Source organism: Episyrphus balteatus, chromosome 3 (assembly GCF_945859705.1).
Source record: "Episyrphus balteatus chromosome 3, idEpiBalt1.1, whole genome shotgun sequence".
Classification (NCBI taxonomy): domain Eukaryota; kingdom Metazoa; phylum Arthropoda; class Insecta; order Diptera; family Syrphidae; genus Episyrphus; species Episyrphus balteatus.
Genome location: NC_079136.1, coordinates 42,644,480 through 42,669,320, shown reverse-complemented (window position 1 = coordinate 42,669,320; position 24,841 = coordinate 42,644,480). Strand labels below are relative to the sequence as shown.

General features: G+C 31.3%; 2 protein-coding genes and 1 long non-coding RNA gene across 3 annotated transcripts; 2 read left to right on the top strand and 1 right to left on the bottom strand.

The window, feature by feature from the left end:
• The first annotated feature begins 1,980 nt into the window (after positions 1-1,980).
• On the top strand, positions 1,981-10,334 carry LOC129915666 (cytochrome P450 307a1-like). Its single transcript, XM_055995319.1, has 2 exons — positions 1,981-2,870; positions 9,032-10,334. Exons 1-2 carry the CDS (start codon positions 2,399-2,401, stop codon positions 10,231-10,233), a joined length of 1,674 nt encoding a protein of 557 aa, XP_055851294.1. The 5' UTR covers positions 1,981-2,398; the 3' UTR covers positions 10,234-10,334.
• Positions 5,466-21,102, bottom strand: LOC129915676 (uncharacterized). The gene is made up of 3 exons (XR_008772349.1): positions 20,988-21,102; positions 20,779-20,922; positions 5,466-6,871 (listed from the first exon to the last, which is right to left on the bottom strand). It is a non-coding gene; the product is annotated as an uncharacterized LOC129915676 (long non-coding RNA).
• Positions 15,085-23,456, top strand: LOC129915661 (endoplasmic reticulum metallopeptidase 1-like). Its single transcript, XM_055995313.1, has 15 exons — positions 15,085-15,386; positions 15,472-15,511; positions 15,584-15,906; positions 19,770-19,932; positions 19,991-20,167; positions 20,815-20,897; positions 20,964-21,239; positions 21,307-21,454; positions 21,512-21,644; positions 21,718-21,811; positions 21,912-22,092; positions 22,155-22,501; positions 22,568-22,776; positions 22,846-23,131; positions 23,190-23,456. Exons 1-15 carry the CDS (start codon positions 15,360-15,362, stop codon positions 23,355-23,357), a joined length of 2,655 nt encoding a protein of 884 aa, XP_055851288.1. The 5' UTR covers positions 15,085-15,359; the 3' UTR covers positions 23,358-23,456.
• Positions 23,457-24,841: the final 1,385 nt, after the last annotated feature.

The following is a 24,841-nucleotide window of genomic DNA, read 5'->3' as shown; positions in this document are numbered from 1 at the left end:
CGCTTAATTTAGTACGGAAAACAAACAAACCCTAATCTCTACGTGTCAATTGGAAACAATGGCCGCTTAAATGTTAATAGTTGCGTTCCTTTGGGAACATTATCTACTGCTTAGTACTTAAAACTACTTTGAACTACTTTTGATATATTGAAAAAGTAGTTCAAAGCAACTTTAGGTACTAAGCAGTAGTACATATGTATGTAGGTATATTTCCAAACACAGCTATTTTTAATCGTGTAGATATAACGCGTCAAAAGAAGTAAAACCTCAAGAATTTGCTATGGTGAAATGTTCCTGTATGTACTTTTAGCCGAAAAAAACCTTATGGCAAAGGTGAAGTTCAAAATATTAAAAAAAAAAAATTTTGACACTTCAAAAAGAAACAAATCTGTAAATTTGTGAGTGTTCAAATTTTAGAAAAAGATGCATAAATATATGAAATTATATTGTTCAAACTTTGTTTCCAACATTTTTTTGATTATTTTTCTTTCTGAGAAAATATTCTTCGTGCTATTAAAAAAAAAAAAGCCTAATTAAATGCATAGCGGAACAGATCTATCGATCGGGCTGTATTTTTTTAGATGAAATGTCAAATCTTCTGATGATCTGTTTCCTTACTTTTTTTTTCATTTTTAAACTTATAGTTTAACCACAGTACACATAAAAAGGTAATATATTCCGAACTGACATTGGTCGCCAAATTGTCAAAACATGACAATTTGGCGACCAATGTCAGCTAACGTAATTCTTAATTGTTTAAATTACCGACGAAAAACGCACACAACTAAATTTTTAACAATTATTTACCATTTTCCGAGACGAAACACGAAGAAAATTTGTTATTTTTCAAATTATAATTTTTTTTAAATGACATTTTATAAATTAAAACAAAAACAAAAAACAAATTTCCTTCTAACTGCGATTGAAATATAAAAATTAAAGGCCGGCCTGACAGATTGGTGCTCATTTTTTGACAAACAAATTTTGAAATTTTCCGGAATATATTACCTTATTATGTGTACTGTGTAGTTTAACGGGTAGAATTGGGCCAGTTCAGGTTTCTGAGATCTCAGATATCTACATTATACAAATATTTACTAACCTTATCTGAATTTCACATACAAAATTCATCACTTTTATACTACGTTTTCACCTACGCTAAATCCGAGATTTAGCTAAGTAGATTTAGCATAAATCTCGAGTTTTATTCTTAATCTCGGATTGAAAGTAGGTAAACTTCTTAGATTTAGGGTATCTGAACCCAAATCTAAGATAAAGCGAAGTAGATTTAAAATAAATCTCGAGATTTATTCTAAATCGACTCGGATCTCGGATTTAGCGTAGGTGGAAACATAGTATTACTTATTTATGAAAACATTGGTTTAATCATTTCATCACTTTATTCCAGAAAATTCTCTAATATCTGAGATTGATTAGTTAAAGAAAACGATAAATCTATAAATACCTATGCACCTTAGACTTTGGTTTTTGCTTTCAATAGCTATTTCGATTAACAAATTTATGATATAAGGAAAACTCTCAGAAACTCTCAGAAAACAAAACCGGTTTTTTTAAAAATCCTATATAAAATATTTTTTTTTTACATTTCACAAACAAAAGTTAAGAGTCGGAAAATATGCATTATACCTGATAGTTGATCTCTTTTCTCTTAAAATCTAATATTGTTGTAATAACGCATTTGTTTTTTAAAAGTCAAACTTTTCACATTTAATGGAGTTGTAACAAGAGAAAACATAATAATTTTTATTATAACTCACCTCAATGATAACACACGGTTATATCTGCCCTATCCCAAGTTATCAACATGTATCCAGAGAATCAGACACTGAATTCCCCATTATCACTCTTACCTTCTTTCTCGTAATGAAACAACTTACCTGAAGAAACCAAATTTAAAACTAACATCCAACTTGAGATTCTACCACCTCTCTGATGCCTCTATCTACCTCTGATGTTGCTGTGTGCTCTTTCTGTTTGGATTAAGATTCATGTCCAGTCCAGGGGTTTGGTTTTTCAACAAAGCAAAAGCAAACTGTGGTTAAAAGAAAAATCGTAACCGAAACATAAGAGACAAGACACGCACCGTAGTCGGTTGTATCTTCTATGGACTGGTGGCATTCGGATGTGTTGAATATAAAAGCAAACGACGATATTAAAAAGCGCTCAGTTCATGTTGCGATATCATCCTAATTCAAACTCTGCTTAACACAGAGAGAAAATAAATAATTCTCGGGATTTGAACAAATTGATATTTTGTGTATTTTTGATGATAAATAAGGATCAATTAAATCCTTAAAGAAAAATTTTTAAAAAATACTTGCTTGTGCAATAAAAATTAAATAGTGAAAAACTTTATAAAAACAGTGACTTATCCAAAATGGGTTTTCTCCTAACCGTTGTCCTTACAGGAACAATTCTTGTAATCTTTTTATATTTATATCTTCGTCTTGTGTACGAGTGTATTCGAAAAGTTCATATAACCAAAATCCAACAACCTAATAAAAAATCGCTCAATATTGCTAATAAAACAATTATTGACCTACATAATAACAAAGTGCCCAGCGTCACCACAAAAACAATGGTATTGAAACAAGCACCAGGGCCAATGCCATGGCCAATTTTGGGCAATTTAGCGTTGTTAGGACAATATGAAGTGCCATTCCAAGGATTCACCGAATTAGCTAAGCAATTTGGTGATGTTTATACACTGACTTTGGGCACTACACGCTGTTTGGTGGTTAATAATTTGGAACTTATTCGCGAGGTGCTTAATCAGAATGGAAAATATTTTGGTGGACGACCTGACTTTTTACGATTTCATAAACTATTCGGAGGCAATCGAAATAATTGTAAGTGAAATATAATATAAAAGAAAAAATAAATATTTAAAAGTGATAAAGTTTAGTTCGGTGAAGTTTGTTTGATGTGTGTGGTTGCCCTTCGATGTAATCGGCACTTTATGATTTTTTGTGATAAACCACAGTCAATTTTTTGGTGATAAGTGTCACACTCACAACTAGGTGACGCGATGCTCAGCTTAAGGTTGAAAACTGGCGTTAGATTTTTATAACTTCTGATAACACATATTTTTTTCAAGTTCAAAAACCCGGAAATGCTTTGCTATTATAAGTTTAAAATTGTGCAACAGATATTTGGATTATTGAAGTTTCTAAGATTCAGAATATATAAGTTCGCATAGAATAAAATGTTATTAGACTGATAAGAAAATTATGCATTATAATTAAAAAATAATTCAAGCTTAAAGCCTATATCTATCTGTCTAAAATTTTGCCAAGCTTCTATTTTGTTTTCAACTGCAATTTGCAATAAAGCGCACAAAAAAAATGTAAAAAAATGGACATACAAAATGTCAGCTAAAATTTAGCTCAATCTGGGTACAAGTCTTAAACCTTACTTGGTAGGTAAATTATTCTTCATATAACACCATAGATTCTTCTAAATAAACAAAGTGAAAAAAATAATAAAATAATAAAATATTAAAATTCACAGTCTATTCAGGTTGTGATTTTTATAAGTGTCTGTATTCATGGACCAAAATTTTGCGTCTTAGTAAGGGTATGACAGCATCTAACTGATGAGCCCACTGTCATACCTGGGCGAAACGCATATGGAGTTGAGGTCAATTTAACTTTTTAATAATAAAAAGTTATTAACTTTTTAATTGGATTCTTCTAAATACTTCAATTTCGAGGTCCGAATTATTTTTAATAACTCGAAGTTGTTATAGTTATATGAAAAAGATTCACGCTTAAATGTTCAGTATAGCCGTCATTTATCGGTTCAAAAATGTACTTTTCATAGACGAATGGCCCCCGAAATCGTGGAGATGTCTTCAAAACGACTGTAGGGATCTAAATTATGCGTAGTTGAATTAAAGTAGTAGTCAAGCAAATAAAATATTACTTTATTTCGTTATTCAAAAACGAATTTCTATAAAAAAAAACCGTTTTATGCATATCGGAAAAGGTTTTTTTTATATTTAGCCATACTGAAAGGCTTCTGATTATGAATTCGAAAATAGCTGCGTTCCTTTGGGAACATTTATATCTACTGCTTTGAGTGCTTAGTACCTACTTAAAACTACTTTGAAATACTTTTGCTATTCAAAGCAGCTTTAAGTACTTAGCAGTAGTTCAATCTAAATCAATCCCAAAACATGCGTTCCCGGAAGAAAAAACCTTTAATTTAATGTTGTTTTTGATTCAAATGAAATTTGTTTCGATTCGCGGTTACTCTCGATTTGCAAGTTAGAGAACTTTGCACAGTTATTGTTTTATAGTTCTTTTTGTATGCATGTCCGGTAGTTTTAAAATCAAGTAAATTCAACCATTTTGAACTTGCACTCGTATATATTAAGACAAAATCTTCAAATCTAAAAAAAAAACATTTAAAACTACATTTATGTATTTTTTAAAACTAATGCTAACTCACTTAATTTCATTACTTTTGCAATTAAAAATATAAGAGGTGCCTACATGAACTTGTAAGAGAAGCCTTAAAAATTATTTTAGCTGAGATAAGTCTGATCTGAGCTGAGCTCTGAATATTTTCAGTTGTTGCATTTTCCATAATATGTAAGCCACCATTTGGTCGTTTGTTTCCCTTTAAAATTGAAAAAATTATACTTTGTCATCTATTTTAGAGTAGTCTAACACCTCTGAAGAAACGCTAAAATAGGGAAATGTCGTTTTGACATCTTCTCTCAAAAAGTAAACTTTCACTCTGATACAAAAATGCCGGAAAAGAAATATAACACCCCTGTCCCTTTGGGAGGTGGCAATGTAATAACTTTATAGTACTGGAAAAGCACTTTCAAGCGAAATCAATTCTAGTAGAACAGATAACAGAATGTTGTTTTCTTGTAATAAATATATAGATCAACTACTCTTGAGTAGTGTACCATCTCCAAAGGAACGGAGCAAACTTCGACAAAACGCTACAAATTATGACAGATTATATGACATTTATGTGTGCAGTTTTTCGGATATGTTAATGGACCATAATCATAAGTATTGGAACACGACTAACAATTTTACTTCTATAAAGCTTTAAAGATGCTTCTGTTGTTTTAAAGCTGTGAAGCTTTATAGTAACAAAATTATAAGTTGGTATAATCATGACCAACTTTTTACAGTTTTATTCTTTCATTTTGATACACTCTTTCAAAAAAATTTCTTGTTAAAGGCTCTTCCTTTTTTCCTGTAATAACGGTAATGATACAATTTAATAGATAATAGTCACTGCCAAGTTCCGAAATATGTTAGTATTTTGAAAAGAAATCCATAATAGCTTTTCTTATAGAGATTGCAAATACAAATTGCAACGAGTTGCCTCGCGAGCAACTAAATTTACTCTTGACTCTTGAGCTCTTTCACTTAAGAAGATCGTTTTCTCTTATCAAAAAGAAAAACTACACAGACCACTTTTCTTACCGACCGGAAGTTGATATTAAAGCATAAAAACAAAAACATTATCGAATTCCTTATACCAATTACATCTTTCAATATATAAAACGCCAGACGACATGAGACAACAACAACAACAAATTTTTCAAGTTCAGGGTCGCCACCACCGCCATAAAGAAAGGAAATAGATAATCGCAACAAGAAGTGGTGTTGTACCCAATCAGGTTTATTATGCATGCGTACAATGCAATTACCACTGCATTGTGCGTGCGAATGGGTAGGTAAAGTATGTTTATATATGGGCAACTTGAATTCATTACTCGTCAAAGTGTGTGAAGAGTGAGTTTTGGAGTGTTGTTTTATCAGCTATAATGGCTACTTTACAAGAATATGAATGAATGTGCGCGTGGAATCCCTCGGAGAAGCAAGTGAAACTGACTTGTTCACAGAGAGCCAGAGACCTTATCGTTCCACTTAACCGAGTTTACATTTTGCCTGCAGCGCAACAAAAACAACAATTCAAGGTCATTTTTGTTTATCGATCAAAACCGCATTTAATCCAATTATGGAAGAGTGCAGGAGGAATTAAGTGGTCAGAGAAGCACTGAGCTCGAGTGCAGCAGAAAAATAAGACAACAAAAACGTTACGTTTGCGCAATGCGTTGCATATTGCATTTGAATGCAATTTTCTGTAGGCGCGTCGTCGTTGTCGTCGTCGATTTATATGCAAAATTAGTGCGCATCTTTGATGTCTCTGACAGCACAAGCATATAGTCTGGTACTTTACTCTTTGACAGAAGAGACATAATTTGTAATGCAGATTGTGTAGGCTTCGCGTCCTTGAGTAGCACTTCTTTTGCCCCATACCTACTTAATAAATGAAATGGATTGGTACTGAAGCTCTTTCGCACTTCGGAACGGATGTATCAATAACAAGTGCTGGACATTATTATAAATTTGGTTTCATTTGACATTTAAGCGTGATCTGTCAATGCTAATATGTGTATTTTTATATAACACCTCTATAAGAAGGGTTCTTATTTATTATACCTTACTTTTGATGCTTGCTTATCATCTCCCAACAATTCATTGAGTATAATTCAATTTCAGTGGAATTTTAAATGGGACACTGTCTGGAAATCAACGTAAGTTGATTTGTATAAATGAATAAAAAATAAATTTTATTGTTTCGCACCTACAAGTTAAGCGCATACATAATTAAACGACGCAAAAGTTAGGTCGAATAAATTCGTGGATCTTGTTACGAATTTCAATGTTAAATGTTCTTATTTCTGTTTTTTTTTGTTCCTTTTTTTCTTTGAATATTTTTTTTCTGCAAGCTCATCCCTAGAAAAAAAAACAAAACAATCGATGCCGGTTGACGCAAGTAGGTAATTTCTGTTACACTTTCTATCTTTATATGTCTGGAATATAAACAAAAATAAACATGTGTTAAAGATATCTGAGCATTTGCTTTATATCAGTATCTTAATACATTATGTCTTTATATGTACGTACATAAAAGGTATATCAGATTATGCGTAGTGAATATGAAATTGGATATATTGAGGTTTTAATTTGTTTCATTTTTACGTAAAATAGGTGAAAACATTAAATGAAGGCATTTTTTTGTCTTCATTTTTTGTTTGTTTATTTTTTTTTTAAGAGAAAAAGTGCCAATTACTAACATAAGCCAACAGGTGGAATAAAACAGTGAGAGTTTTAAAATTTAATAGAAAACTAATAGCAATACAGTCTTTTGTCTTTTCAAGTATTCAACTCAAGCTTTTATTTTTTATTTTACTGCGGATGCATGTTTTAAAATTTTAAAAAGCATCTTCAAAATCTGTGGCACAACAAGTATTTGAAGGCAGTAGACTACTCATTAGATCTAGATCTAGTACAGTACAACTACTTATGAGTAAAATAATCTAGTACGTTTATTTCTAAATACAGTCATACTCTTCTGCTCGAGTTGTTGGGAATTGCGCATTGCAATGAAAGGGTGTTCCAATGAAAATCGCTAGTAAAATAGTAGTTTACCGACAAACAATTTTGGTTCTATAAAGCTATACAGATGCAATTGTTGCTTCTGTAAAGCATTATAGAAGCAAAATTGTTAGTAGGGTTACCACCTCCGTCTAGCTGATCTAGTACATTATCTATAACTACATCTTTTATGCCCGAGTAGATGAAAATTGCATTGATTTCATTGAAACTGCGTTCGATTTAAAATCGCTAGTAAAGTACTCATGAGCAAATTAATTTTAAGATTTTCAATGGAAATGAGTTTTTCGCTCTCTTGATTTCCCTCTCTTTTCAACTTTTCTTCTTCTTTTCAGAAGAACTGGAAAAACGTATTACAACTTTGTACAACGGTTTACAACGTTTGAGTCAACAAACAAACCTAATACACTCCTGCTCAAAATTAACGCACACTTTTTTTTTCTTTAGTTATACCCCTGCATCTTGTTTGAAATGGCTTTAAAATTATTTGTTGTATTTTTTTGTGTTTGCTTATTGTTTAGCAAGTCAGAAAAATGCTAAATTGCAACAGTATTATTAACCAAAAAAAAGATAAACCAAATTTAGCAATTCAAGGTCTGAAAACTGATATTAAAATAATTTTTGTTTTTTAAGAAAAAAAATTTAAAAAAATGGAAACGCGTGACAGTTCTTTCCAATAATTTTATTCAATACTTGGCATTGTCTCCTCTAGCGCATATGGTAATTTGGAGTCGTCTATTCATTCCACGAATTAAGTTTTGAAGGTTTTGTTGTAACTTTTCTTTCACTGCAGTTTTCTGTTAATCAAGAATGCTTGGAGGTTAATTTCGGCCGCAAATGCATTTTTTTCAACATTTCCTAGACATGTTCTATTGAATTAACATCCGGATATCTGTGTGGTCAATTCAAAGGTGGCATATTTTAATCATGAAGATATTCTCAAACCACTCTAGCATGCATTATCGTCCATCAGACTGATTTGTGGACCAAATCTAGGGGTGATTGGAACCGCATGCTGTTCGAGAATATCAGCCAAGTATCTTTGGGTACTTAAATTAGGTCTAGGAGATCTCACTAACTCCGTAGGTGTTGTGAGGCAGAGTTTACTCCATGAAAATTTATGACTCATCTCTAAAAGGTTCGCGGGTTGACAGATAGACTTCAGCATACCTCTCCAAATCTTCCCCACAAACATTTTATTCCATACCTTCAATTTAAGCTAACTCCTGTCTTATTTGAGAAAATAACCACGATACTGTGAGATAAAGTAATAGTAGGACTTTTTTGTAAAATAAATATGATGTGCGTTAAATTTGAGCAGGAGTGTATTTAAAAAAAATTAAATAGAGCAAGACTTTGAACAGGTCCAATTATAAATAGGTACAAACCAAACCAGTGCTGTCAACCTGTTAAGTAAGGTTTCAGATCTATAATTTTGACAGGGCTGCCGACTTTTGTAAGTTGACAGTTGTTCTTGTGATGTTTTGTAATTTCTGACAGATTTCTCACCATATGCATAATAAATCATTAATCCGAATATCACAAATGCTTCAAATTATGTTTTTTTTTATTTGCAGCTCTTGCCTTATGCGATTGGTCACAGTTACAACAAAAACGTCGTAACTTAGCCCGCAAACATTGTTCACCACGGGACGCTTCTGCTTATTACTCGAAAATGAGTGAAGTTGGCTGCTTTGAAATGGAAGAATTCATGGGTCGATTGGAAAAGATCATCGTTCCAGGTGAAGATTACCAACTCAAGCCCCTAATTCAACAAACTTGTGCCAATTTATTCATAAAATACATGTGTTCAATTCGATTTGATTATGACGATGAGAAATTCCAAGGAATAGTTAGATCATTCGATGAGATCTTTTGGGAAATCAACCAAGGATATGCTGTTGATTTTCTACCCTGGCTTGTACCATTCTATTCGGGACATATGAAAAAAATAGTCAACTGGTCGACAATGATTCGTAAATTTATTTTAGAACGAATTATCAATGAACGTGAACGTCATATTGATGTTGATCAACCGGAAGTTGATTTTACTGATGCTTTATTGAAAGTTTTGGCTGAAGATGGTGATGTTGAGAGAGAAACTATTATATTTATGTTGGAAGATTTTATTGGTGGTCATTCGGCTGTTGGAAATTTGGTAACACTTGCTTTGGCTTATATTCTTCGTAATCCAGAAGTTGCTCGAAAAATTCAAAATGAAGTCGATTTAATAGCCGGAAGTGAGAATAGAAAAGTCACTTTGATGGATATGGAAAATATGCCATATACAGTTGCTACGATTTTTGAAGTTCTTCGTTATTGCTCTTCGCCAATTGTACCTCATGTTGCGACTGAGGATGTTGCAATTGCTGGTTATGGTGTGACAAAAGGAACAATCGTATTTGTTAATAACTACGAATTAAACACAAGTGAACGTTATTGGAATGAACCAGAAAAATTTCTTCCTGAAAGATTCATTGAACCAGTTCCTGTACAATCCCATCAATCTAAGACAAATCAAGTGTCAAATAATGAGATGCCAATAAAGTATCAACTACGTAAGAACATTCCACATTTTTTGCCCTTCAGTATTGGCAAACGGACATGCATTGGACAAAATCTTGTAAAAGGTTTTGGTTTCGTGATGATTGCTAACATTTTACAAAAATATGACATTTCATGCAGAGATGTCAATTCAATCAGAACTTATCCCGCATGTGTTGCAGTTCCACCGGATACTTTTTCAATGTGCCTTACACCACGAGTAATCGTTAAATAAGAAAAAAACGTTACTATCATATCAATTTCTATAGATTTATATATTTTGTGCTAAATATATTTTATATTTATTTAATCGATCGATTTTAAGATCATTTTCTTCGGCACGAATTTGTTGATAATTAAAAACAAAACAAATTTAACACATTTCTTGAGAAATGCAAGTTTTAAGTCATTTAAAATATGAATAAATTAATAATTTTGTATGTTGTACATATATTTTATATGAGTATAAAAATAAGTGCGGATTCCTATAATTTTTTTCAGGACATTAGTTTAAGAAATTAAGGATATAAAAACAAAAAAAAAACTATAATAAACAAATAAGACTGTTTAAGAGAATCATATATAAAAATAAAGAATCTAGATTTAAATACTATAAAAATTGTATAATGTTTTGTACAGAGGCTTAGTCTTTTTTATTTTTTTTTAGAATTAAGATCAAAAAAAGAAGATTTTATATTTAAGGATAATTTTCATAACCAACCCAGAATAAAGAATTATGTTAGTGTGTTACCCTATAATATGGGTGATGAGCACATGTTTGTAAATAGAATTCTGAAGTTTAAATTTATATTATTTGGTCCATTTTTGCAAATGCATGAAACGTGCTAAGGTTGTTCTATGTTGCTGTTTGTAAAGGGTATGTATCATCCACAATTTAATATGGTCGCCAGTGTTAACTCCACACAAATATAGGTAATAGCCGAATTAGAGAGCACTGCGTTTTATGGAAATGTTAGGCGTTCGGAATAATAATGGGTGAAGTCCATTTGAAATTTGTACATTATTTTGAACTTTGATAAGCTTTTTCTCAGGAACCAACGGAACTTTAGAAACAAATTAATGTTTCACTGATCAATAGATCGATACCTCAAAAATTACGAAACCTTGAATTTTTAAGACCTTAAAACATCCAACTTATAAAGAAGTGGACTTGACCCACTATTATTCTGAACGTCTCAATTGCGAAACTCTAAGTTTTGTTCATTTTTATTTTTGAATGTAAAGTGCGATCGATCCATATCGCACTTTACGGAAGAATCCGACTGCGAACTGCGTGTTTCACTTTCTTTCCATTTGACAGAACGGAAAGAAACACTTTGTTTATATTTGACACTCTGGCTTCCGTTTGCTTCCGTCTATTATATTTGGTATTCTTCAAGCACTTATAAATTAAAATTTCGGAGTTTTTCGGATTCAGCGTTCTTAAGAATACCGGCCTCAATCTTTCTATTCGCTTATTAACCGTTGCCATCGAAACCACAGGCTTGATTAGATCACAAAATTTGATACAAGAATTTCAGCCGAGTTATGCTCCTCCAAAAAAAACACATTTTCTTTTTCACCTACTACACATTTTGTGACAACTAAGCGCACGGAAGAATTTTGAAGAAAAATGTATAAAAAAGTGTAAAATCTACTTCATTGAATGGTTTTTACTAAAAATTAAGAAGACACCATAATCCCAATGCTTAATTACGTGCAATGTATAAAAACCAATTCAGTATCTACATTCACAAAATTGAAATTTTAAGCCTAGAACGCAGCTGAAGCAAAACGAAACATTTTGAAGTCTCCAAAGTCAACAGCGGACATGTAAACGAAAAAATACCATCGGGTATTATAGAAAAGTAAAAATAATAAAAATACAAATAAAAAAATTCATGAAAAAACATCAGAAAATAAGTTTTAAAGCAAAAACAAAACCGCCGGTCGGTCTCATAAGGAAACCTCGTAACTCCACCTTTTTTCGAAAATGACTTTTGAATGCCATTTTTTAGAAAATATGTCAGCGGAGCAACCCAGAAAATTTGAAGTCATTCCGAAAACTCTAAATAGACTTAAATTCAAATTTTGCACAGCACGTTACTCATCAACTACTCTGTAGTCTTTCTACTCTTTCGTCTCTCCTGCAAAATTTTGATTTTGGGAGTTACGAGGTTTCCTTACATGAGGCCGACGAAACATATTTAATTTCGTTCAAGATTTCGTTATCGAATTTTTTTCGTTTCGCTTTAGCTGCGTACTAAGCTTTAAGACCGAAAATTGTGTTTGAATCAAATTATCGATTTTGTTAATTAGTGAGTTTTTCCTTTGAACCGACGATTTATATAGATTAGATTTCTAAATAAAATTTAACATCATGCATTGTTTCATTTTGAAAACATTAGTGAATATTTTGCTCAAAACATAAGTTTAAGTTATTCAAAATAGCAAAACAAAATTTTAACTGGTAGTACAGGAAAGTTAGTTAAAAAACAGGCATATTGTGGAACGAAATATAGGACGGCTGAATTTTTCAAATCTGAAAGAGGGGTATTAGAAAAGCTTAAGTCCTGGTTTTCGGGACGCCACCCCCCTGGCGAAATCCGCCATTTTGGAAAACGCGAATCGCTCTATATCTTCAAAACTATTTGTCCTAGAGAAATGGTTATCAGAAAAAAGTTCTTGGAAATTTAATTATCTTTCTCTTTATTATACATTATTATTCTTAGCGGGCAATATTTTTGTGGTTATGTTGTTTTAATTTATTTTTTTTTCGGTTTTTTTAAGATTTAAACATTCCCGGTAATAGTAACATAATTTTTTAAACAGTTAAAGTTATAGACCATCAAATTTCCAATAATTTGGTATATTTTTGAAAGTCATGCGATGTATGAGTCGAAAGTTATTGATCATAAAACTATAGTCTAAGTACAGGAAAGTTAGTAAATAAAAAACGAAATTGTGTGAAACGAAATATAGGGAGGCTTATTTTTAAAAATCTGAAATAAAGGTTGGAAAAAAGCTTAAGTCCTGGTTCTCGGGACGCCAATCCCATGGTGAAATCCGCCATTTTGAAAAACGCGAATTGGTCTATATCTACTAAACTATTGGTTTGGCCGAATAAGTTACTTAACCAAAGTTGTAGGTAATATAAATATCTTTTCTTGTGCATTCACTGTTTTTCAACGAGGACAACACTTTTGAGGTTATGTTGTTTTATTTTTTCGGTTTTTTTAATTTTTCTCAGCATCTATGATAGAAACATAATTTTTTAGCATGAATAAAGTTGTAGAACATCAAATTTATATTAATTTGGTATAATTTTGAAGATTATATTTTTAAACCAAAGATACGGAATTTTAAGAGCAATCCCTTTCAATATTTTCAAAAAATATACCTACTAATATGTTTTTGCATAAGATATGAAAAAAAGGCTAAATCTTTTATGTAACGTAAAAACAAGAAACAAATGATATGAGAGGAGTTATTAAGGTGGGTAACGGTTAACTTAGAATATTGTGGTACACATATTTTGCTTTAAGTCAAAATCCAACTTTTATGATGCTAAACATTATGTTTCCATAGAGACTGAGAAACATTAAAAACCGAAAAAAAATAAAATAAAACAACATAACCTCAAAAGTGTTGTCCTCGCTGAAAAACAGTGCATGTACAAGAAAAGATATTTATATTGCCTGCAACTTTGGTTGAGTAACTTATTCGGTCAAGTCAATAGTATAGCAGATATAGACCAATTCAAGTTTTCAAAATGGTGGATTTCGCCTGGTGGTTGGCGTCCCGAGAACCAGAACTTAAGCTTTTCTAATACCCTTCTTTCAGATTTGAAAAAATCAGCCTCCCTATATTTCGTTCCACAAAATGCCTGTTTTTTTTTACTAATTTTCCTGTACTTAGACTATAGTTTTATGATCAATAACTTTCGACTCATACATCGCATGACATTCAAAAATATATCAAATTATTGGAAATTTGATGGTCTATAACTTTAACTGTTTAAAAAATTATGTAACTAATACCGGGAATGTTTAAATCTTAAAAAAACCGAAAAAAAATAAATAAAAACAACATAACCTCAAAACTATTGCCCGCTCAGAATAATAATGTATTACAAAGAAAAGGATAATTAAATTTCCAAGAACTTTGGTCTAATAACCATTTCTCTAGGACAAATAGTTTTGAAGATATAGAGCGATTCGCGTTTTCCAAAATGGCGGATTTCGCCAAAGGGGTGGCGTCCCGAAAACCAGGACTTAAGCTTTTCTAATATAACTCTTTCAGATTTGAAAAATTCAGCCGTCCTATATTTCGTTCCACGAAAAAGTCTATCTTTCCTGTACTATGGTGGATTTTATTGAAGCCTTATACTGCCTATAATCTAGTAAAGGCCCTAACTACATTTTTATACTTCTGAGTTATAGACGAAAACACAAAATCAAATACCTCAATTTGCATATAAAAATTTTAAAAATTTCAAAAATATTTGGAATTTTCTGACTTATGTAAAGACCTAGGCAAAAAAAAAAATAAATGAGAATAAATCAGAGACGATGCCCTAACTCCAAATATATGTAAAAAAAAATCAAGATCGAAAATTTTGTAGTTACGGCCTTAACGAGATTATGGATAGTATAGGTAGTAAAACAAAAAGAAGCATTTACTTATTTTATTTTCTCGCAGAGTAGATTTTTTTTAAATATCAGATGCAGGTACTACTACCCATTTAAATACACATTTAATAGCTGTTTTATATTCACATAACTTTATAAAGGTTTTGCTGTATTATTCTATATAGCCATTATTCCAAATACAGTTAATGTTGGCCCAACAAAATTTTAAGTTCCCCACATGGAAAACACTCAAATAAAGCTAAATGTACCACACATTCAAATTTTAACGACATTTGAAAATCAACAACACTTCCTTTTCCTGTTTCCACAAACTAACATCCCTGTTGCAAATTCATTTCAAATACCATTTCATTCCATTTTGTTTACCAATATTTTTTTTTGTTGTCAAACAGCTGTCATATTTCAAAACGTCAAAATCGTTGTCGATTTTTTCGCATGTGCATCATATATCTGCATTCGCAAAATATTGCCGGCTCTATTTTTGTGTTTAAAAAAAAAGATAATAAATCATATTAAAAAAAGCAAATTATAATTTATAACTATAAAACAATTCTTCCAAAATTATGAACTTGTTATTAACTAGACAAATGAAGCCATAGACTCATTATACAAGTCGCCTCCAAACTCTTTTTTTTCTGTTTTAATCTTATCTGGTTTCGACAAAGTTATTGATTAGTATAGAAAGAATTCTTGATATTCTTTGGAAAATATGCGAGTTCTTGATGGAGCATACAAGGTAACGGTATTATTTATAAGTTAAAAAGATAAGACAGTTAACAACAGATTTGTTTAATTTGCTATCAATCCAAACAAAAAAATAGGACTGTCGTCGAGACAAAGGGGTTAATATATTCGAAGCTGGTAAATGACAGTCACTTTCGATAAGAAGCAAACTAAAGTTCTATCGATTTAATCATAAATAATTCTTTGCAGCTTATAACAAACGAAGTGTTCATCATATTTCTGAGATATGGGGTGTTGTTGTCATCATTGGAATTCTAGCTTTAGGAGCTGTTAGCAGATACAATTACTTGGAGAATCTTCCAAGAGGTTTAGGGAACTCGCAACTAATGCAACAACCGAATTCCTTTATTGCCGAGAGAGCATGGAAAGATTTGAAGATTCTTACTAGTTTCGGACCACGTCCGACTGGAGCATATAGCAATGAAGTTTTAGCTGTTGATTTCTTGAGAAGAGAAATATCTTATATTAAGCAAATGGCTAATAGAAATCAGAGAATTGAATTGGATGTTCAGGTAGGTTTTGATTATTCATAAGCTAGGTATATACGATTGCAAGATCTTCCAATATTGGCCGGTTTTTCCCAATCAATTTTCAAATAAAATGCACGACTGGGTTGCACGTACTTGCTTTTGTAGTTCAACAAAATTGAAAGTTAGAAAAATTTTTTTTTTCAAAAACTTAAAAAAAAAACCTTTGTTTTTTATATTTGACACTTCAAAAAGATGTCTGTAAATTTTGAATAAAATTGACTTATGCTTTGATGAAATTTATGAACTTAAAAAATATGTCAATTTTTGGAAAAACGGCAGGCAACGCCATATTCCCGTTCTCCGAATTTTTTGAGAAAAACTAAAATCGCAGTTTTGTTAGAATCAATAAGAGTATTACGTACACCAAATTTAATCGAAATCGTTAGAGCTGTTTTTGAGAAAACCTCGGAAACGTTATATGGGAGATATGCGTTAAAAAGAAGATATTAAAAAAATAAAAACAAAAAGGGTCAAGGGAATTACGTAAAAATCATCTGTACCAAGTTTCAAGCAAATCCATTCATCCGTTTAGGCCTTAGCTCGATGTACAGATGGGCGCACAGAGACAGACCGACACAGACGGCCTGACGAAAACCACTTTTTTATCTTTTCCATCATCGTAATGTTGGTTTTGATTAAAACCTCGATTTTGTTTTCTACACGTAACCGATACTTGCCCTATAGAGCAAGTACAAATTGGCAGCCAATCTTTTGCCAATTTTCTATCAAAAAATTGGCTGACGTATGAACTCATCTAAACCAGTGGCGTAGATAGCTTTTTGCTAAGGGGGGGGTATAGATCTAGTTCGCAAATTTTTTAAGTTTTAATAATGCTTCTTTGTATTGTTTTTACTCTCTTTAAATTGGAGAAAGTTCTTTCGGTAGTTGACGTAGAAACCAGCAGTGTAGCTAATATTTTTAATAAAATATAAATACCAGGACAACTTTTTTCGGTGCAGCTTTCGAGCGCTTTCAATGAGTTTATAGAGGAAGTATTTTTTCTTCTGATCAAATATCTTTTCTGGGTTTTTAATTCTTCACACAGAGAAAAATATGACCAGGACCACCTAAATACCAACAGATTTCCTTATTGAACTGTTTTATGAAGAAACCTTATTAATATCAACAATTAATAAGGTTTTTCCATAGAGATTTCTTATTATTTTCATGTACAAAATCTTTCAAAATTTTTTGTAAAAATTTCATATTTTTTCCAACTTGGCACTAGAACAAAAATTGTGACCAATATTTCTATAGTAAGTTGGAATAGGTGATCCCGTACATGATCGTATTTTTTTTATTAAAAAAAACAAAACCGACTTCCATGGATCAAAACTGGGTTTTATGGTTTTTCTAATAGTACTGAACAGACACCAGCTTTTCAATACCTACAAAAAGAATTATCAAAATTGGTTCACTCGGTCCAAAGTTATGAGGTGACAAACACAAAAAAAAAAGTACAGACGAATTGAATAACTCCTCCTTTTTGGAAGTCGGTAAAACAATTAGGAAATCCCGATTGTTTAAATAATATTTCCTTCTTGGATGAAAACTATAAGGAAATCTTATTGTTTTTGTTCTATTTTATGTGGTCTAGTTTTTGGTAAAACTCAACAGTTTCATTAAATTTTTTAGCTGCTTTGTCTTTTTCAGACGAAGAATCCTTAGAAAGAACCGGAAACCCTTCTAGTGTGTTTTCATGGTTTGTACATTTTTCTCCAAGGCCCATTACATAGAAATCGAGAAAAAGAACACGAAAATATTCTTTACTGTACTTTGAACCGAAGGGTTCGAACGATTCTTTTGTCGCTTCACTATTCTCTTATGTTTAACGCCTATGTCAAGGATTTCAGCTAATTTTTTCCCATATACAAAAAACTTTCGAAAATGAGTCATCTTCTGCCCGTTTAATTTTTAGTTGATCCCTTAAATCTTTAGCGAGCTCCATTGCTTGGACCAAGTCTAAATTCACTCTTTGAAACACCGACTTAATGGCAACGAAAGTTGGTAAACCATATTTATAACCTTTAAGCTAATCAAGAACTCGAAATCCATAGCGTTTTTTTCAAAGTGCGTTTCTTCAACTTATTTATTCATGACTGTTTATACTGCACAATTATCGATCCCAATGGGGGGGATATATCCCCCTGATCCCCCCCTATCTACGCCACTGAATCTAAACACACGATTTTTCTAACTGTCAAATAATTGGACGATTGTTGACTACTTGGTCATTGGATGATGTTCTTATCAAAAGCAATGTCCAATTTTAAATTGGATAATAACACTGCCCAACACACGAGCATTTTCCACACCGTTGTTTATCATTTCTTACTAAATTTAGGGTGGTGATTCCGAAAACAGCATTAGTTTTTTTCTAGCAGCTCTAGTTTTTAAATTATTCATACATGAAAAGGCATAAAAATTCATAAAATTTTTTTTTCTTTATTTAAAACATTTTGTTTGTATTTTTATTTTAATTATTACATTCGAAATAAATTTTTCCATCAAAACTTTAAATACGCTTGTAATCTAAAAAAAATAGTATAAAATTACCCCCAAAATTTGAAAAATGAAAATATGAAAAATTGAGCTCCTAGAAAGCAACCAGTTTGATTTTTACTGTTAGTGAACCCAATGCATTAGTTTCGATAAAAAAATTGTGGAAAATGTTAATAAACAGTTGAAATAAGCATAAATTTAAAATTAGTACGAAACTTCCGACAAAATGCGAAAAACTAAAATATTTCTTAAAATAGAGCTCCTATAAATAAATGAATGAATGTGATTTTAAGGTTTACTGACTCCAAATACATTAAGTTTAATATAAAATTTTCTGCAAAATTTTAATAAAAGCTCAAAATATGGAAAACTTAAAAATTCGTATGAATATTCCCCCAAATATGAAAAATTAAATATTTCAAAAACTAAAGCTGCTAGAAAGAAACCAATATGATTTTTGAGCTTACTAAACCCAAGTCTATAAAATTTGATACAAATCCTTTTGGAAAATTTTAAGAAGTTGAAAATTGTTGGCTAGTGTAATTTTTCATTAGTTATTGAGAGAAAATGTAAAAAGGAATTTTGTTTTTTTTTTTCTTTAGTTTCGTGAAAACGACAAAACATTTTCGCATACGGTTTTCTGTTCTTGACTAAAAACTTATGAAAGAATTGAAAACAGCCTTAGGTAATACTCAATTACATAAAATTAAATTTTTTTCAAGATTTTGAAATTCAAAATAAATTTTTCAAGCACTATTCCTAAAAGCAGATTTATTTACAAATAATATAAAGGAAACATTTATTGTGTTTGCCTAAAGGTATAGCATGTCATTGTAAAATGTTTAATATTTTTTTTACAAGTTAAACGAAGGGGAATAGACGCTCTCCCATACGATTTTATTTCTGTCTCAATTCAAATTCTTAATAAAGTTTTGTATTCTCCGTCATCTGTTAAGAAAATTGTCTTCCAAATAATCTACCAATTTTTTGGTTTCCATATTTTTCCATATTTTCATCTGTTAAGAAAATTGTCTTCCAAATAATCTACCAATTTTTTGGTTTCCATATTTTTCCAACCATGTAAACAAACAATTTTTAATTGGATAAAAAAAATTGGCGGCAGATATCAGCTGATTATCTCCCAATTATTTATCTAATTTTTGGATAAAATGATCCTACCGTATCAACAGACAATTTTTCACTTGGTAGAAAATTGCCATGTGGCACCTAATTGGTTGCTATTGGAGGACTTTTGTAAGTTCGGCCAGTATTAGAAGATCTTGCAATCGTGTATACCTAGCTTTACTAGAATTTAAACCTGTACCTAATTTATACTCTTCAAGGTTGTTAGTGGTGCATTTTGGGTGGATTTCAAACCTTATGGAATGACGACGGTTTATAGAAATGTGCAAAATGTTGTTGTTAAACTTCATGGCGAGAGTTCTACGAAAGGAAATCATTCGCTATTGATTAATTGTCATTTTGATTCAGTTCCAGGAAGTCCGGGTAAGTAATGGAATTTTTAAGATTTTGCCAAACTTTTATTGAAAATTTAAATTTTTAGGTGCAAGTGACGATGCAGGAAGTTGTGTTGTTATGTTGGAAATTCTACGAGTTCTTTCGAGAGGAAGTATGCTTAATAAGCACTCAATTATCTTTCTTTTCAATGGAGCTGAAGAGGTTGGACTGAAGGCTTCACATGGATTTATTACACAGCATAAATGGGCTAAAGAAGTCAAATGTAAGTTAAAACTATAACATACAGTGATCGGGAAAATCCATCGAACGATGTACGAATTTCTTAAATATGTATATAAAATGTTTATAATATACATTTACAATGTATTGTTTTACTGTGTCACCTAATTTAAATATATTTTAACTAAGTTCACTTTTAAGGAACTAATAAATAGCGTTGTTTCTGTTGTATCATTATCATTAATTCTAATTATTTTCATTTTGTATTTATTTTCAAAGGTTTAAACTCAAACGTACACTGTGGTGTATGTGTAACATTTTTTTTTTAAATACATTTTTTTTATTAGGATTTGTTTTCTTTTGTTAAACAAATAAAATGCACAAATGGGTCGCACGAACTTGCTCTTATCGTTTAAGTCGTTTAGGATGTTCTTATAGCATTAATAAAACAAAAAAAACTTAAATTTTGTCATTAATTTTATAAGAATTGTAAAAAAAGACTAAAAATTGTTTTTAAAACAACGAAAGCATCAATGTTTTCCTTTCTTTGTCATTTTGTTTTTGCATATTCTTACGGGTTAAAAAAAAATTAAGTCCTTTGAACAGGAACATGATTCTTTTATAATTAAACAATAGGATTACTTAAAAACTTACCTTTTCTTTGATTGTGCTTATCAATTCTTTCCACAGCATTTATAAATCTTGAATCAGCTGGATCCGGAGGAAAGGAAGTTCTCTTCCAAACTGGTCCAAACACACCATGGTTGGTTAAGGTATCATTTATCAATTTTGCATAATCTACCAAATAAATTTTCTAATAAATTTTATTACTCTTTTAGATGTATGGCCGAGCAATTCCATACCCAAATGCTCAATCTGCTGCTGAAGAAGTTTTCCATTCTGGTCTAATTCCATCGGATACAGATTTTCGTATATTTCGAGATTTTGGTAAAATTCCTGGACTAGATTTTGCACATGTCATCAACGGATACAGATATCACACGAAATACGATCATATTGATTATGTATCACGAAGCGTACTTCAACACACGGGTGATAATATTTTGGAATTGACAAAATTCATTGTCAATTGGGAGGAATTGGGAAATTCTGATGTAAGATTGAGTTTGTTATTATAAAAATAACAAAAATTACAATGAAGAATTAATAATTTACTTTCAGAAACTTCCTCCAGGTGATGAAGTATTTTTTGATATTCTTGGATTTACATTTATATCATATTCGATGGATTTTGCTAATATATTCAATTATGTCGTGGTAACATTGGCTGTATTGCTTCCATATTTATTTCTATCGAGAGCTACAAGAGGTGAAGTGTGTTACAACAATTTATCGAAAAAAACTAATATTTTATCTTTTTGTAAAGGAATTAACAAGAAACATCTGCGATTTGAAATATTTTTGGGATTTTTAATAAATGTAATAAGTTTTGTTGGTGGTTTAGCGATTTGTTATGCAATTGCATATGATTTGGATTTAATGGGAAAGTCGATGGCATGGTTAGTAGAAATGTTAAAATATGGGAAAAAGGTTTTTTTTATTGTTTATTTCTTTCTTTTTTTGTATTTGCAGGTACTCAAACACTTTTCTCTGTGTGCCAACTTATTGTCTAGCAACTGTTTTCTTTCAGTGTCTTGTGCATCTCGTCTTGAGTAGAAATAATAAGGTAAAACTTCTTAGCGAGTGAGCGTTAAAAATTCGTCTTCACAAAACATTAAAAATCTTGAAACATTTCTATCTAAATTACTTCATATTTTTTTTAACAGGCTCCTCTTAGCCTAGCCCTCCAAACACAAGCTCGACTTACAGGAACAAGTATGTTTTGGGGTCTCTTAGCTGCTGCCCTCACAGGAGCTGGCATACGCACTGCATATGTTTTGATTGTACCTTTAGTCATAACTCTTTTCACAAATCTTGCAATTGGTTTCCTCGGATATCAAAATTCAAGTAAGATCTTCCCTTCACAGTGTATCCCTAAAAATAACATTTTCGAATTAAATTACTTTTAGTTCGCAGTTGGCTCTATGTCCATCTTGGTGGTCAAATATTTGTTATAATTTGGGCAACGCATTTCTATCATATGGTCGTTAGTATGTTTATTCCAACTGCTGGCCGTTCAGGTGGTCACAAAAACCCAGACATAATGATTGCCATGATTTGTGGATCTTTAACATTCTTTGCAACAAGTTATGTTACTCCACTGGTTATACTTTTAAAAAGATGCAAAAGTTTATTGATTTCGCTGTTTGCTGTCTACGTTATTACGAGATTTTATTTTATTTCTTTTACACATTACGGATTTCCATATCGAGATGATAGGGGAGGTGCTCCAGCTGTTCAAAGGCATTATATAACGGTAAATAGAATTTTTTCTTTGAATGGGTTTGGTTTTTTATTTGAAATTATGTTGGTTTTCAAACAGCACACAGTGCGTACATTATACGACAAAGATGGTAACATACGATATACTGACTCTGGATTCTGGATGAGTGACATGGATCGTAACTGCCGTAAGACCGTAGAAAGTCTCTCAATGCCCGAGACGCCTATACCACATGAATTCAATATTCTCTGTAAGAATGAAGTATTTTGTGGATTGCCATTTTTAACATCCCGACAATTGCATCATGGGTGAGTTTGAAAGCAACATAATTTACCACAATCTCTGTTTAATTTTATGTTTTTTTTTTTTTTTCTTAGCGGCTATTGGGTACCAGCTCCAACTCCTCTGATCCGAGAAGTTGCAACTCTCAAACTTATTAGCAGGGAAAAGATTTCCCCGAAAATTCATCGTTTGAACTTTTTGTTAATCGGAAGTTATCAATTGTCATTACAAATTCGTCCAAAAGACTCTGTAGTGCTGGACAATTGGAACATAATGGATTATGTTCCCGAGGCGACAGTGTACAATAAACAAAAATCCCATTTTGTTATGATTAGTCATGGTCTTGAATCAGCTCCCATGAATATAACATTAGATTTAAAGGTATGCACTTGTTCCATTTTTCTTTCATCATTTATCTTATTTTTTCCTATTTTCATAGACAACGGGTGATAATCATGAAAGATCCCTTGTTGACATATCTTTGGTAACACTCCATTCAGAATATCATAAAGAGCATACACCAGCATTTGCTAATCTTTTGGCGAAAATTCCACGTTGGGCTCATGCTGTACCATCAGTAGCATCACTTGTTTCATGGACATTCTAAGAATGTGATTCTTTTGATTAAAATTAAAAACAAAAACAAAAAAATAAATAAATTAGGCTTTAAAAATTTATACTCCAAGAGCAATAATCTTATTAATTAGTTTTATTTAAAAAAAAAAATCTTCCCCATCTTATATCTTATATCAGAAAATATTAAATGATTTTTGCAGGGCATTTTTCTTCATATTGTTATAAACTAAAAAAAAAAAAAAAAAAAAAAAAAACAAATAACAAAAAATAAAAAACATAAAAATTGTGTAATAGCAACGAAAATAAGTATTAGAGATTCGGCAAAATTTAAAAAATATGTAACAATAAATATTATATTGGCAATTATTTCACTTTTTAAATTTATATTAGAATAAAAAAAATAACAAGACAAGACACGAAATTTAAAAAAAAAAGCTACAATCTATATACAACATAAAATTGTCAAAATGCAATTTGAAGCTTCTCTTATTATTATATAATAATTATTATTGGAAAAAAACAAAGTCCTTAGCAATTAAAAATGAACAAAAAAAAAAAAAGAAAATAAAAGTCGAAACTTGTTAAATATGCATTTTTACATAGTTTTCAATTAAATGAAACTTAAAAGAGAATTTTGTTTGTTTTATTTTTTTCATTTTATTATTTTAATTACACACATTCGTGTAGGTACAGTAATAAACGGTATTTGCTATAGGACCTTGATTTCTGACTTTCTCGTTAGCAATTTTGCCGATTTCAAGGGAAAAACAGCACGAGTCCATTCTAACTCAATCCGAGAAAAACAGAATTTTAAATTTTGTTCTCCATACAATTAAGAACTGAAGGCACATCATTCATTTAATTTTTTAGCAAAGGTTTAAATTAGATTTCTAAAAATAAGAATGTCATCAGATAGTACTCAGTAATTACTACAAGACATACACTAACACGGCTGTTCTTATATTTGTTCCGAATTGGAAAACGGTAACGAAAATTGAATCCGTACGGATTGAAAACGGTTGCTCTGATTTCCATTCGACTTTTTTGTTGGAGAATATTTTTTCCGGTAGCAAATTGCTACCCGGATTGAAAAGGGCAAAAATTTGTCGGATTGTAGGTCCGTTCGTTTTGCGAAACGCCTATGAATTCGCAAAATGTTTACGGAAAACCAATACGGAAAACGGAACAGCTAAAATTTGAAAACGGGAGAAAATAGAATTCGAACGGATATCAGAACAGCCGTGTAACTGACAAAAAGTGGACATGTACCATTTTTTCACTGGGCTATTCATTCACGCTAAATTCACAAATAAAAAACCAAATCGGTTCTATGGCAGAAACAGAATTTTTTATCAAAATCGTAACAGCTGAAAAAAACTATTTTCTTTTCGTTATATGGCAGGTACCGTTAGTTTTGGTAGTAAAAAAACAACTCCCCCCAAGTTTGAAGAAAATCGCTCCAGTAGTTTAGCTCGAGGTATACACAGACAGACAGAATTTCTTGACCTTTTTGGT

Coding starts and splice junctions, on each gene's coding strand:
- LOC129915666 (XM_055995319.1), top strand. CDS start 2,399: ATGGGTTTTCTCCTAACCGTTGTCCTTACAGGAACAATTCTTGTAATC. Junction 2,871..9,031: donor CGGAGGCAATCGAAATAATT/GTAAGTGAAATA, acceptor TTTTATTTGCAG/CTCTTGCCTTATGCGATTGG.
- LOC129915661 (XM_055995313.1), top strand. CDS start 15,360: ATGCGAGTTCTTGATGGAGCATACAAG. Junction 15,387..15,471: donor TTCTTGATGGAGCATACAAG/GTAACGGTATTA, acceptor ACAAAAAAATAG/GACTGTCGTCGAGACAAAGG. Junction 20,898..20,963: donor ACACACCATGGTTGGTTAAG/GTATCATTTATC, acceptor TTACTCTTTTAG/ATGTATGGCCGAGCAATTCC.